The sequence below is a fragment of the Gigantopelta aegis genome, chromosome 9, assembly GCF_016097555.1.
Source record: "Gigantopelta aegis isolate Gae_Host chromosome 9, Gae_host_genome, whole genome shotgun sequence".
NCBI lineage: Eukaryota > Metazoa > Mollusca > Gastropoda > Neomphalida > Peltospiridae > Gigantopelta > Gigantopelta aegis.
This window is the reverse complement of record NC_054707.1, coordinates 52,069,768-52,085,940: the sequence shown is the minus strand read 5'-3', so window position 1 is coordinate 52,085,940 and position 16,173 is coordinate 52,069,768. Positions and strand designations below refer to the sequence as shown.

Here is a 16,173-nt window from a genome sequence, read left to right as displayed (position 1 = left end):
TTTGGTGTACACATAAACATTATTCAGGCTTTGTGGAGACGTTATCAACATGTTGGTAATGTCAGAGACCAACAACGTGCAGGCCGTCCACGCGTGATGTCAAAACAGCAGGACAACCACATCAGACTCGTGCACCTCGGGAATCGATTCCAAACGGCAAGTCTGACAGCGCGGACCATTCCTGGATTGCGTGCCATTAATCCCAGAACTGTACGGAATCGATTACGTGAACATGGTATCCGTCCGCGACGCCCGGCTGTCCGTTCAGTTTTGCTAAGACGTCATCGTGTAGCACGTTTGGCTTGGTGTAGAAGACACTTGCACTTTAATCACCGTGACTGGGCGGGTATACTGTTTACGGACGAGTCCAGGTTTCACTTGGACAGCAGTGACGGCCGTTCAAGAGTGTATCGTCGTGTTGGAGAACGTTTTAGTGACGCCTGTGTTGTGGAGCGACGTGCATTTGGCGGAGGCAGTGTCATGGTTTGGGGTGGCATCACGTCAACTGGACGAACACCTCTTGTGGTCATCGATGGCAATTTGAACGCTGTACGCTACCGTGACGACATTATTCAGGCTCACGTCATCCCATTTGTGCAAGGACAGCAACGTCACATCACGCTTCAGCATGACAATGCTAGACCTCACGTCGCCCGGGTGGTAATGGATTTTCTAGCACAGCAGAACATCGATGTGTTGCAGTGGCCTGCGGTTTCACCCGATCTTGCACCAATCGAGCACGTCTGGGATGAGATGCAACGTCGTGTACGTGCACTGCCTAACCAGCCGCTGACGTTGAGAGCGCTTGGTCAGACGTTAGTACAGATCTGGAACGGCATTCCCCAGGCATTCTTCAACAATTTGGTAGGCTCTATGAGGCGACGGTGCCAGGCCTGCATCAACGCAAACGGTGGCCATACACGCTATTAACTTTGTGAACTGTTTTTTTACCCCCCATGTCTTTCATCCCCAATACCGATGAAATGACGGATGCTGTGACATTTTAAATGAATTGACGTTTTGCTTAATTGCCTAATAAATAATGCTATATGATCATTTTATCGTTTTATGTCTTGAAATTATTTTTTTATCAACATGATAACCATACACAGTTACTTTTTTCCACTAGTATATATATATATATCTGTTTGTATAATATAAACCAGTCTTGCTGGCGTAATGATTAATCCACTGCCTCTAAAGCTGGCAGGTACTGTTTTGTTTAATAAAACAACTATAGCACATTGATTAATGAATCATCGGCCATTGGATGTAAAACATTTAGTAATTCTGTAACATAGTCTTAGAGAGGAAACCTGCTATGTTTTTCCATTAGAGGCAAGGGATATTTTATATGCACCATCCCACAGACAGAATAACACATATGACTCTAGTCTGCACGAGTACTCAGGCACATATTGAGTGTAGCAATATTTGAGTCTGTTCACAGGACTCAAGTCACCAGTTTAAGAAAGAAGAAAAATAATTTTGTTTTGTTTAACACCACCACTAGAGCACACTGATTTATTTATCATCGGCTACTGGATGTCAAACATTTAGTAATTTTGACATATAGTCTTAAAAAGGAAACCCACTACATTTTTCCAATAGTAGTAAGGAATCTTTTATATGCACCATCCCACAGACAGGTGAGTACATACCACGGCCTTTGATATACCAGTCGTGGTGCACTGGCTGGAATGACAAATAGCACAATGGGCCCACCAACAGGGATCAATCCCAAACTGACCACGCATCAAGTGAGCGCTTTACCACTGGGCTACGTCCCACCCCATTTTTAGTGCTTTGAGACATAGAGGGTAAACATTTGTCAAATGTGTGGAATGCAATACAATGGCATGATTTGGAATACATGTTTAGCACTGGAATTAAGATGCATAATGCTAAGCTTAGTTTACTTGTTCCTTAGTCTCACAACCCCTGCAACTAAGAAAAAGTCCATGGCAAAACAATATTGAAACATTGCCATTTAAAAAAAAAAAAACTGAGCTATGTCCCATCCCTGAGTACCGAGTTCATGACCCAGTTCAGTCTTTAATTCAGCCCGATATCAAGTTATCATCACTCAGTTGGGAGGTGTTCAACTTTTCTATCACTAACCACAAACAATGAACCCATATCAGGAAGCCCCGGTAAACTGAAGTGTGTGCCCTAAATAGAGAGAGAGAGAGAGAGAGAGAGAGAGAGAGAGAGAGAGAGAGAGAGAGAGAGAGAGAGAGAGAGAGAGAGAGAGAGAGAGAGAGAGAGAGAGAGAAAGAAAGAAATAACAAAATCTCTGTCAGTTTGTAAAGACTGCCCTAGAGAATCATAGTATCAAATTTCAGAAGTATCTGATCAAAACTCTAGGAGAAGATAAGACTTTCAAATTTTCTATTTAATTTTTAAAACAATTTAATAGAAATTTTAAAAAATTCAAAATATCTTTCTATTAGTTGAAGAAGACTGCTCCTGAGAAAACTTATACTAAGCGTCAGAACTATCCAATCAAAATTCTAGGTGAAGATAGACTTTTAAAGTTTCAATTTCTCTTTAAAATAATAAAAAAATTCACAAATTCAAGTTCCATTATTGCTTCTGGTTTTTTGGTGAAAACTAGCTACCCCATAGTACCAAATTTCAGAACTATCCAATCAAAACTCTAGAAGATAGACTTTCACATGGATGGATGGATGGATGAATGGATGGATGGATGGATAGACGGATGGATGGACAAAAGACAAATCAGTATTGAAAAAGCTGTGCTCATGAACATCATAGCAGAGCCAAAAACAAATAATTAAAAAATGGTAAATTTTCTAAACATCTCTCTATTAGTTTATGGAGGGTGCCCGAGGGGATCATTGTACCACGTTTCAGAACAACTCAATAAAAACTGTAGTAGAAGATAGATACGTGTACATGTATGCATGCATATAAAGAAAAGTTGACGAATGGAAGCTCTGCTGACGTACGTCACAGGTGAGTTAAAAAAAACCCATACAAGTTCACCAATGGGGATTGATCCCCTGACCAAATGAACTCTATCACCAGGTTACACTCCAGTCTTAAAGATGTTCAAATATAGTGTAAACAAAATAGGATTTGGAGAGTAAAAACATTACATTAGAGTACAGTGCTAGCAAGATCATCGTCTCTCAAATGATAGTAAACAAAATAAACAGCACCACCTGGACTTTTGACTATAAAATGTTTACAAAATGCTCGAACCTTGAGTGTGGATTTACATGGAATTTCCATTAGTCGGCTTTATATATACTCACATATTTAACAAACACGAGTACGGAATAAAACCAACACATAAATGTGCTATGTCTGTGTATATACATGTAATTCTTTGTCCCATTTTCATTATTATTAGACATTTTTTAATAATGCTTAGAATAGAATTGTAAATTGGTAACACAGGTGTATGTGCGGGGGTGGGTGTGGCTAACGTGTGTTTCAGAGGTCGAAATCTCCCCTGTTGAAGCTAATTATATAATTTTTTTACATGTATTTTGAGGGAGAGTGTGACTCAACCCTACCTAAAAACTTCACTCACCATAGTCTAACCCACCCACCCCCCCTCCACCCCCTACATAATCCCTGCACATGCACATTTAACCAGCCTTTTAAAATAATTTCACTGACTAAAGATGAGAAATGTTGTTAGGGAGGTCATTAAGGTTGTACGCATATTTAATTAACACAGACATGATAATAATAATATAATATATAAAAATGTTAATGTGTTGCACTAATTGTTTAGTAGAATAATAATACTGCATAAGAATACAGTTTCAGTAACATGTGTGTGTTTACTCATAAAGAGACACAAAAACAAATGTTACCAGAAACTATGAAATATGTCAACTACCCTATATCTTGAAAAAAAGTGAATGTATATAGCTTAAAATGTTTTGCAAATCTGAATACACTCCCTCTCCCAGTCCTACACTGTTCCTTATCTTTTCTATTTATTTATTTTAAAATTTATATATATATGCAAAATAAAATTATGGACATGAATATTAATAATAGACACAAATTATGTAGATTTGTTACTAAACAATAGTCAAATTGACAAATTTATCGAACTACCAGAATAATAACTATATATTTGAGGAAGACAAGGCAAAGCAACCAAGCAGATTCAGAAAAACTTGGGGGAGTTTGTAGATAAAATATCAAATTTATGTTAAAATTATGTACATGCGCATGAATATTAAATAACACCCAAAATTATGTATCAGTATATACATTTACTGTACATTAAACACGATGACATAACTATACCATAATATGCACCAAACTACGACAATTTAAAACATATATATTCTACATATGATGAAATGAGGAACTGCATAAAAAAAAGCAAGTGTATTAAGAGAAAATCTATTTTTAAAATAATGCCAAGCCAATTCCCAGTGCCATACTATGATAAGGAGTCTTGCATTCTAATGTGTCCAGGTCAACTCTTGGGAGGAAGCCTGCCCAGATTGATTGGTTTCACTGACAAATTATGAATGTCGTTGCCTAGACACCGGAAAATCAATATTACATGATGGTACAACAGATTAATTTCAACCTTCCTTTGTATGTATAGTACTTGTACATTATCTGAATTGTCAAGTCTAAAAAATAAAACATTAAGTCGAATAAAGCAGATTTATAGTTTTGGATGAGTCATATATTAATTTAGGTGGTTTGGTGTTTTTTTTACCTTCTGTGAAAAGTATTTCCTTGCCAAAAATAGGCACACAATAAAGTATCAAAACGGATGATTATTTAATGAAAGGTTACCATACATGTACATGTGTGTAATACTATGCACAACTAAGACAAAGGTTGTTCCAAAATTAAACATGATTTGAGTGAATAATTATAGAACATTATTGGACAAAAAATATCTGAACACAAACCCCCCCCCAACGTATCAGGTTTTTGAAAGAGATACTATGACTTTGAATTCATTAAAACAAATGATGTAGTCCAGTGGTAAAGCATCTGCTTGATGTGCAGTTAGTCTAGGATTGATCCCCATTGTTTCAGCTAGTGCACCGCAACTGGTCTATCAAAGGCCATGGTATGTGCCATCCTGTCTGTCAGATGGTGCATATAAAAGATCCCTTGCCACTAATGGAAATATATAGTGGGTTTCCTTGACTTCCAGTAGCCAGTGATTAATAAATCAATGTGCTCTAGTGGTGTTGTTAAACAAAAGAAACTTCCTCATAAGTTGAAAAATAGGAGCTGCCAGATCCAGAAGAAATGAGATGGACTTCAGAACTGAGAAGGGACATGTGGCATGTAGCAAATACAATGAGATACATATATACATGAATATCTTATAGTATGCCAGCATGATGAAAATCAGAGAAGTGGCTACAGAATTGTATGACCTTAGAGGAGTCCAGCACCGAAAATAGAGTCATGTGCTAACTAAAATATTAGTGTTAAACATCATCATCAATAGTGTTGTGAATTTTAACCAATCAACTTTTCATTTTTCAACTGGTTAGAATTATATGAACTCATGCAAGATTTGAATGATTAAAAACATACACCTATAATCATGATTCATGATGTTAACTGGGATAGATCCTATAACTCACTCATTTCATCTTAAATATCTGTTCAATATCTGGGGTTTTTTAATTTTATTATTATTATATATACATATAAATATACATATGAAAACAAACAAATGCCAGCATATTTATATCAATTTTATCACCTAAACTGTATGAACAATTTCAACTACTGTTAAAAAAAATTCTGCGACAATCAATAAAAACTTCACAACCGTTTCATCTTGGCCAATTTGCAAATATGACAGAAGAATGTGTTGAATAAGGTATATTTTAATTGTATGTCATCCAAAGGAAGAATAGTAATAAATGTGGAGTCCAAAATCTGTTCGACACACCCACAGTATCCACCAAAACTAGAAGCAGCCAAAATAGTAATTCACAAGCAGGGTGGTCTGATGGAATCACTGGTTCAGTAGTGCCTAGCTATGCCCTTCATGTGTACCCACAATTGCAATGCAATGCCTCCTCATTGACTGCCTGATGCATGTAAAGACTGCATTAGGGATACTGTCATTGTTCCACTAATGTGACACCAAGTTCCTATAAAGTCTGTGGAGGGTTCCTGAGAGTGCACAGTTATCTTCGGAGTACATCCCAGACGTGCTCGATGGGATTCAAGTCTGGTGACATTGATGCCCATGTTCCTCAGGTAATCCACTGTCAAGATGGCGGTGTGGGGTCTGGTGTTGTCATGCTGAAAGATCAGGCCTGAACCATGAGCTGCCATTAAGAGCACAAGTTCCTAGGCTAGCATTTGGTCACAGTATACAGCAGCGTTAAGGTTGCCATGTATGACAAGAAGTCCAGAACAACCATTCCCAGAGAGGGCACCTCAAACCATTACACTTCTGCCTCCGAATCTGTCAACTTCATTGACACAACACTGAGCATGACATTCACCACGTCATCTCCAAACACTCTACTTGATTCATAGCTAAACACGACTCTATTCCATTCCCTCCGAGTCCATCGCAGTTGATGTCAATGTAATTGCGTCAAAATGCATCCAACATGTGGGCACCATGCGTGGAGGTGAGCGGTTCGCAGCTGATTTAAGATCGTTTGTATGGACATCCGACATCTGAAAAGTTTATTCGTGGCCACTGTAGTTTCATGAAACAGTTGCGGAGGTGACGTAACACAATATAATGGTCATCTGCATGTGACGTCACACATTGTCTACCCGGTCAGGGACGATCAGCTGTGGTGCCCATTTGTTTTACTCATGTCCGCAGATCATAAACTGCTCGTCGACTGCAATCACATGCCCTTGCAATGTCGGTTACCGACGTTCCCTATCTAGTGCAATATGCCGACAGCACATTCATGCTGCACAGTGTTTTTTGTTTTGTTTTGTCAGACTACTGTAAGTAAAGATGAAAACATGTGTGCTATTATAGTCACGTGACCAGTGGATTGGGTCATGTGGGCTGTGATGGGCTTCAGATGGAGTGTTGACATTGCCATTACCATATTTATTCCTGAAAACTACCTGCTTTCAACACTTGTTGACTTTATTCAAATTTAACATTGACATTTTTAATTTGACTCAGTATATGATAAAATTTCAGTTATATTTCATTACAAGTTAAAGCCATCCGATTGGTCCAGCCATAGCCATGTGAATGTGTTCATTTCTCAATAAACGTAGATAGTAACATCGTCGGAGAATGTCATGATGGCACTTTATATTGGTACATATACTTTGTATAATGGAGTGTTATTGTTTATGAACCTCCTCCCCCTCCCCCTCCAAAAAATCAATAAAAAATCAAAATTAAATGTGAACTTTTAGTGATAGTATTAGATAGTATGTTTTAAATTTAATTATAAGGACTATTATTTCTTCTACGTTCAACAGGGTATGACAATTTTTTTTTTATTCCCAACCTTATGTGTGAACAGCTTCACATATATTCACACAGATTGCAAATGATTTTTTTCTGTTCATACCCCGATTAATTTAAAAGAAATAACAGACAATCCTTAAATAGATTTTTATAATCGATCATCACCGGAACATCACTAATTGACAAAGTTAAAAACTCTCATCACTCTGAGTAGACTGGTACTGGGATGTGAACCCAGCATTTATCTGTGTTGGGGGCAGGATGTAGCCCAGTTGTAAAGCGCTGGCTTGGTGTGCGGTTGGTTTGGGATCGATACCCTGGAGGTGGGCCAACTGGGCTATTTCTCATTCCAGTCAGTGCACCACGACAGGTGTATCAAAATGTATCAAAGGCCGTGGTATATGTTATCCTGTTTGTGGGATATGTAGTGGGTTTCGTCTCTAAGATTAAATGTCAAAATTACCAAATGTTTGACATCCAATAGCCAATGATTTATAATAAATGTACTCAAGTGGTGTCATTAAACAAAACAAACTTTCTTTTTTATTTGTGTTGGTTTTTAATTAAGAGCAGATGGCTTATGGCCACTGTGCCTCCGAGTCAGGTGTTTATTGATGTCTAACAATCAGACCTATTACACAGCTGCCTCGCTACGCTTCATGATTTTATACAATCTGTAATTGCTACAAGACTTGTAGATCAATTTTCATGGATTAATAAATTGCCTACCCCCCCCCCCCCCCCCCCCCCCCCACCAAACAAAAACGTTCTTGCACAAAGCTTGTTTCAGTTGAACTAGCAAATTTTAATCTTTATTTGCATGCTTTCATGTACATGCAACAGAGAAAATCAGTGCATGTTGCTGAGGATAGATCCAGGATTTCATAAAGACTTTTTTTCAAAATTGAAATGGGTAGAAAGAACACATATATACTCAATTCCAACCCCTCACCACTAATTTCACACCTGGTAGCTCATATAGAATGAACAGCATTGATGAACTATTCAACTACAAGTGTCTGCACTACTATCAATGGGTAGGTGTAAACCACTTGCACCAACCAGTGATCCATAACTGGTTCAACAAAGGCCATGGTTTGTGCTATCCTGCCTGTGGGAAGCGCAAATAAAAGATCCCCTGCTGCTAATCGGAAAGAGTAGCCCATGTAGTGGCGACAGCGGGTTTCCTCTCAAAATCTGTGTGGTCCATAACCATATGTCTGACACCACATAACCGTAAATAAAATGTGTTGAGTGCATCATTAAATAAAACATTTCTTTCTTTTACTAACGATATATTATTTATGAAGATGTCTCAGCTGATAAAATACAGTCTCCCTTAAGACTGGTTCTATTTTTAATACATGAAGAACAATGAAGAAGAAAAAATGTATATCCACATGATTACAATACCATGGGAATAAAGATTTAGATATCTGGTAAAATGAAACTTCGTCCATTCAAATGGGTGACCCAGGAACACAATTTGTATTTCCCATCCCAATCAGTTCCCACTGGCATACGAAAGATATGTGCTGTCATTTATAGTGAAACCCTGCTATTAAGACCATCCATGGGACAAGACCAAATATGATCTTATATATGGAGTGGTCTTATCATTTTAAGTTGATTCCAAATTATACACAATTATAACATAAGAAATAGATTGCAAATATCATTTATTTGAATTATTTACATAACACAATGGAATCCATTGAATATGCACTATCAGTGAGCACTAAAATAGAATTAAGAACTAATGTCAATATGAATTTATGAATACTGAATATTAGTCGAATTAGTTGAAAAACGTGTCTATTGTTGACTGTTTGGAAGAGCATTTGACATTTCTAATAACGATGTTGTGTATAAAATTATATCAAAATAGTGATAGTACGATTACAACATTCATGTTTGGTTTTCAGAATTTTGACACAACTCCCTCAAAATACACAAACTCACTTTGTTAATGTCACCTCTCTAAATAACACTTGTTTTGTTACCTATGGGTCACTTTGATGGGCCGATATTCCAATTAACAACTGGCTCCGCCCTGTCTCGTTGAGATGAAGGTGAATGTGTATCTTCAACTAAACAATAATATACATGTGTCGAGGCAATTTCAGAGTAATCAACATACTGGGCTCAGCATTAAAAGTAATTGCAGTGATACTCTTCTTAATGAGTTACATAATTTGTATAGTCAGTGTGTTTCTTTACAAATGTGTAATTAGCATGTCATGGTAAATGGAATGTGTGAAGGCATGTGGGTCATTTGACTGACTGTTGTATGACAACAACCAATCAGAACATTATATCGCTTATTAATATTAACCAGGTGATGATGTTTTCCTGAAACTGAAAGTATTGGTATCCTTTTTTCATTTAGACATGCCCCACAGATTAAACTAACATTTGATAACAATCATCAAGAACAGAGGACTTTTCAACACTTGTGGTCGGAATGCACTGAAAACGACCAATGGGATGGACTTTACTGGTCATAATCTGCAATAGTGGAGTGGTCTTAATACTGGGGTAGTTTTATCTATAAAATAATATGGAAATATTCCGGTCTTTAAAAAAGTGGTCATAATAGCAGAGTGGTCTTAATATTGGGGTGGTCATTAGGTGGGGTTTCACTGTATATGTGAAAGTGCATAAAAAAGATCCCTTGCTGCAAATGGAAAAATGTAGTAGGTCTGACATCCAATAACCAACAATAATAAGTCAATGTGATTGAGTAGCAAGGGATAATTTATATGCATCATCCCACAGACAGGACAGCACATACCAAAGCCAGTTGTGGTGAATTGGCTAGAACGGAACATAGCCAAATGGGTCCACTAACAGCGATCGATCCCAGACTGACTGCGCATCAAGCGGGCACTTTACCACTGGGCTACGTCCCACCCCTAAGTAGTATATCAATGCAATCGATTAATTTGAAGAAGATAAATAACAAAATATAAAAAATAAACATGTGTATAACACAACAGTGTTATCGCACATTAGGGGATCACATTAAAATAAAAAACTATCTTAAAATATTTATTAAAATATAATATATGTACTTTGATAGATTCACTATATAAAACAAATTCCTGTGAATGACAGACCAACATTACCTCTACATTGTGAGTCAACTTGAAAAATTGAGTCAGCTTATACATCATATCAACAATCTGTTTGTACCAAATATTGAGGGGCATAACAAGGGGTCAGCCTATCCAATGGATTGGCTAATATATACAACAATATACGGTAAACAAGCTTTCAAATGTTTTACAACTTTATTTGGGGGGTCGCACCCCTCTTTAATTTTTACCAAGAAAGAACATTGATCTATGAGTTTGTAGGGTATCCTATGAGTTTGTAGGGTATCCTTCTGCTACATTTTTGAATGATTTAATCAAAATTGTAGCAGACAGACTTTAAAGAAAATTTTACAGCTGGTTTACAGACAAATTTATATCAGCAATGCTCTATTGAGAATCATCACACCTGAGCTAAAAATATCACTGTTTGCAAGTTAAACATTCCTCATCCACTATGCATCAACCATAAAATAATATTTAAGTGCCTCCCACCCACTCACCATCTGCAATTGTTCACATTAGGACATGTACACTTGTGCAGAACGTGCTTTATACTTGTAGGACAAGTAAACTGTTCCAAAAACTTGTCCTACCAGGCAAATCAACTGAAAATTACCATACAGTATTAACAAAACGATCCCTCCAATTGCTGATATAAGCAATACTAAATAAAGACAAATATTAAATAAATTAATAAATTTATTAATAAATTAATAAATTTATTAATAAATTAATAAATTTATTAATTAATATATTAATAAATTTATTAATTAATATATTAATTAATTAAAAAAGAAATAAATAAAGAAAAATGATCATTTTGTTCTTTAATTTAACTCTGTGATATGTTTAACCATTTTAAAACATCAACCAGACATTTTGCCATTTGACAAAAGGCCAATTACAATGCAGATATTATTTGATTCTTCTTAATGCAAACAATTGAGTGAGACAAACACATTTCAGACAGGACAAGTAAAAATAGAAAATAACTTGTCCTATAGGTTCAAGTTAGTGGTTGTTGAAAGTTAATGTAATTTTTTTAATGTTATTTTATTATTATTTTTGTGGTTTTTTGGTGGGTTTTTTCAGTGGGGTTTGTGTATTTTAATGACACTGCTGGAGCACATTGATTTATTAATCATCGACCATTGGATGTCAAACATTTGGTAATTCTGACATTATAGTCTGAGAGGAAGCCCACTACATGTTTTTACTAATAGCATGCAATATTTTATATGTACTTTCACACAGCCAGGACAGAACATACCATGACCTTTGATATACCAGTTGTGGTGTACTGGCTAGGCTTATCAGAGAATGGGTTCATGATGTGATTTGATCCTACAATGCAAGCATCTCAGGCAATCGCTCTACCTACTGACCTATATGTAGATTCTGCCCTGAAAGTTAATATAGATCTATCTATCTATCTAACTAGTTTAACGTGTTCATATACCACTGTGGTTTTGAACACACCTATCCCGAGTCCGGCCTTCGATAAGATTGGGGGTCTGACTCGGGGCAGGAACTTCCTAAACAGTAGGGACAATTTTTAAATTTAGAATATTAAATCCAAAAAATTAATAATGGGGAGATGAGGGTTAATAAATTTTGATTGTGCCCTTAAAGAAAAAAAAATACAACTACACTAATTTAAAATAATTATTAAAATATGAATTTGATGCAATTTTTGATGGGCTGGTCTAAATATTTAATTAATAGATTATATTAACCAGTAAAATAGTATACTTTAGGCCCCTCAGAGATTAAGAGGAAAGGCTGAATGGTTGGTCCAAGCCAACAGGGAAGTTGATATTAAAGTTAAAGGAGAAGTTACCAATCTTATTTTGAACGTTGGTGTGACCAAATGAAGGCCGGGGGTGGGTGGGTGGGGAGGCCAGACCCTACACTTAACCTAAGGCCAAACCACCTATGCCCTATGGCCCCCCCCCCCACCCCAAAACCCTATTCTCCGGTATCCCATCCACACACCCCCCCCCCCACATCCCCCCACTGTGTCAAACCGCAGTTTAATCCAATCCTGGCAATATGTTTCTTAATGTAGAGCCCTGTATATATAATTAACATTATTACTACATGTACTATAGATAACTCAACTTAACTAGGCAACTTTTTTGATAGTATTTACACACAAAAAATATCAGTTGAAAAAGATTTTGGACACAACCTCTAGAAAACTTGAAGAACTAGAAGTTATTGTAAGTTTTTTTCTTTCTAGTGGCACAAAAATATAAATCAAGAATACTAGGAAAATCTGCAGGTTTTTCATCTCTGGACAACATAGTAGCCTAGCTAAAATATCAAAATACCTCTTGACAATTACATTTAATAACAACTATTCACCAACATAACCCAATCCAAGGCCGTAATACAAAAAGTATCTCTAGCATGAGGATAGTAAACAGCATTTCAGATTTCCAACAATGAAGCAATCAATGGCTCTATCTTGGGAACTGCTTCTAGTAAGAGTACAATCAGTCAAGGGTCACCGCAGACAGGATGGGAAATTCAGCATGATAAAAGATTACATATGGAATTAATATATTCAATATTTATGTTTTCATGCTACACTTGCTTCTTTTGAGCTTGACAAAGTGTGCATGCACAAACCCACTGAAAACATCTTTCTATTATGGGAGTCAGTACTGCCAATGACATTATGCAGAACCGAAAATCAATACCAGCTTTTTATGAGAATGCCCAAAATGACTTTGCCATGGCAACGAGAAGGAGACTGGGAGAATTATAATGAAAACGGTGTTTGTCTTTCTTTTGACTGATATAATTAAAGAGTCTTGGTTTACAGACACTGCTTGTGGTGCAAATGGATTATTGGTCTTCCACTTGTACAATGTGCATGAAGCTACACTCAAATGTAGGTCATTCATCACAGACATGTATGTACAGCAAGAAAAAAACATTATTAAATCTAGCCACATGTGTGTTAGGTTTTCACATGCATCAGTTTATGGTAATTTAACTACATGCACATAAATAATGACTGTAGCAGAAAGACTAAAATAACATATATTTATTATAATGCATGTTCAGTAATTATGATAAATAAATTCATGTTTTTAAAATAATCTGTAAAGTCCATCCATGTGTCATAAAAGAAAGGGCTTTGCATCCCAGACCCAGCCTATGGGTGATGTCATCAGTTGTGCCCAGGACAGACATGCCTGAACATTAAAAGACAAGGTTTCTACCAAAATTATCTAGCCTAATTAATGGATATATTTTAAGAATTTTTAGACAGGTTATATATAGTAAAAGGACCACTACTGAAAATTTAAACAACAGCATCCAATTCAAAAAACAATTTCAACCCATAACCACCTAACAGAATCCTTTTGGTCTGTTTTGTTTTTATTACATACCCTCAAATTAATTTTGTGGCAGAAAGCCTGAAATAGTGACAAGACAATACCAAATAGGTGGCATATATAAATACAAGTATTCAAGGGTTATATATTTATTTTAAGAGCCCATTCATTTTATTTTATTTTAACTACATGTTCTAAGTTAAATCCAATTACAGTTAAAGCACAGTGTCCAGGAATCACACATTAGCTATTTTAAAAAGATTTTGTGTTGTATTTGCCAGTCTCATGGAAGTCGCTATGAGAGAAGTCAGAAACTGATTCTGGGGTAGTGAGAGAGAAGTCACAAACTAATGCTGGAGTAGTGAAAGAGAAGTCACAAACTGATTCTGGGGTAGTGAGAGAGAAGTCACAAACTGATGCAGGGATAGTGAAAGAGATGTCATAAATTGGTGCTGTGGTAGTGAGGGACAAATCAAAAAGTAGTGCAGGGGTAGTGAGAGAGACGTAAGTCATAAACTGATGCTGGGGTAGTGAGAGAGGTTAAAACAACTGATGTTGGAGTAGTGACAAAAAGTCACAAACTGATGCTAGGGTATTGAGAGATCGAGAAGTCACAAACTAACATTGGGGTAGTGAGAAAAAGTCACAAACTGATGCTGGGGTAGTGAGAAAAGTCACAAACTGATGCTGGGATAGTGAGAGAAGTCACAAACTGATGCTGGGGTAGTGAGAGAGAAGTCACAAACTGATGCTGGGGTTGTGAGAGAAGTCACAAACTGATGCTGGGATAGTGAGAGAAGTCACAAACTGATGCTACATAATATTGACTGAGCTAGGTATCCCCTCTCAAGTCCATTGTTTAAGAATTATTTGTTCTACTAACCACTTCTTTCCTTCATCCACTAATGAAGAGTAATTCTAATACATGAAGACTAAGCCCTTCCTTCCTACCCCTCCAAATCCATTGTTGAAGAGTGCTCTCATATTGTCAGCCATTAGTGTTTGAGCTGAGGATATATATAGCCCAGATTTTACTTTTAAAAACACAAGGTGCATGAAAAATCACTCTTCTCAAAGTGTCACTAAATTGTGGAAATCGCACACCTCAAAATAATTTGAGTGGAATTGTGATTTGTCCAAATGGAACATGCAATATTTCTTACCCTCAAATTCAATTTAGGGGTTCAAAAATGAATGTCTGTTAGCCCTGCCTGGTACATTGTTGAAGAGCGATGGCAAACCCCATGATCTAAACCATAAGTGTATGAGCTGTGAAGATCTAGTTCACCCCATCCATTCTTGAAGAATCTTCCCCATGAACTCCAATAAGTGTATGAGCTATGGAGATCTACCCTCACCCCAGTTAAGGTTTCTGTCAGGGACCTTCTGTCAGAGGGTAAAATGGGTATGGTGCCATACCCAATGTTTTTGGCATATTTTTTTTTAATTAAGGTTTTGACAAAATTAATTACTCTTATTATTACTATATGATTTTCTTAACCCTAAGCCTAAACTTAACCCATTTTCTTTCTGGGTGAGGTCCCCCATACTCCATGTTGACTGTGGTTGTATTCAATTCCACTGCTCCATACCCATTGTTAAAGAGTGTTCCCCATGAACTCAATACAAGTATGTGAGCTGTGAAGATCTAGTCCCCCCCAGTCCATTGTTAAAGAGTGTTCCCCATGAACTCAATACAAGTATGTGAGCTGTGAAGATCTAGTCCCCCCCAGTCCATTGTTAAAGAGTGTTCCCCATGAACTCAATACAAGTATGTGAGCTGTGGAGATCAAGCACCCCCCCCCCCCCACAGTCCATTGTTAAAGAGTGTTCCCCATGAACTCAATACAAGTATGTGAGCTGTGAAGATCTAGTCCCCCCCCCCCCCACCCCAGTCCATTGTTAAAGAGTGTTCCCCATGAACTCAATACAAGTATGTGAGCTGTGAAAATCTAGTCCCACCCCAGTCCATTGTTAAAGAGTGTTCCCCATGAACTCAATACAAGTATGTGAGCTGTGAAGATCTAGTCCCCCCCCCCCCCCAGTCCATTGTTAAAGAATGTTCCCCATGAACTCAATACAAGTATGTGAGCTGTGGAGATCAAGCACCCCCCCCCCCCCAGTCCATTGTTAAAGAGTGTTCCCCAATGATCTCAATGATTTAAAGGGACAGACCCTAGTTTCAATCCGTGAAAATTAACACTAAGTTTAGTTAATCTACAAACCTGTAACACATTTGGATAAAGATACAACTGAGTGAAACATGAGTCTATGACTTTGA

At 37.1% G+C, this 16,173-nt stretch overlaps 1 protein-coding gene across 1 annotated transcript in view; it reads left to right on the top strand.

Moving 5' to 3' along the window:
• Window positions 1-663: 663 nt before the first annotated feature.
• Window positions 664-16,173, top strand: part of LOC121381635 (vacuolar protein sorting-associated protein 41 homolog) — a 65,533-nt gene continuing 50,023 nt past the window's right edge. The window contains exon 1 of the mRNA XM_041510970.1: window positions 664-864. Coding sequence (XP_041366904.1) covers window positions 664-864 — 201 coding nt within the window. The remainder of the gene's footprint in view (window positions 865-16,173) is intronic.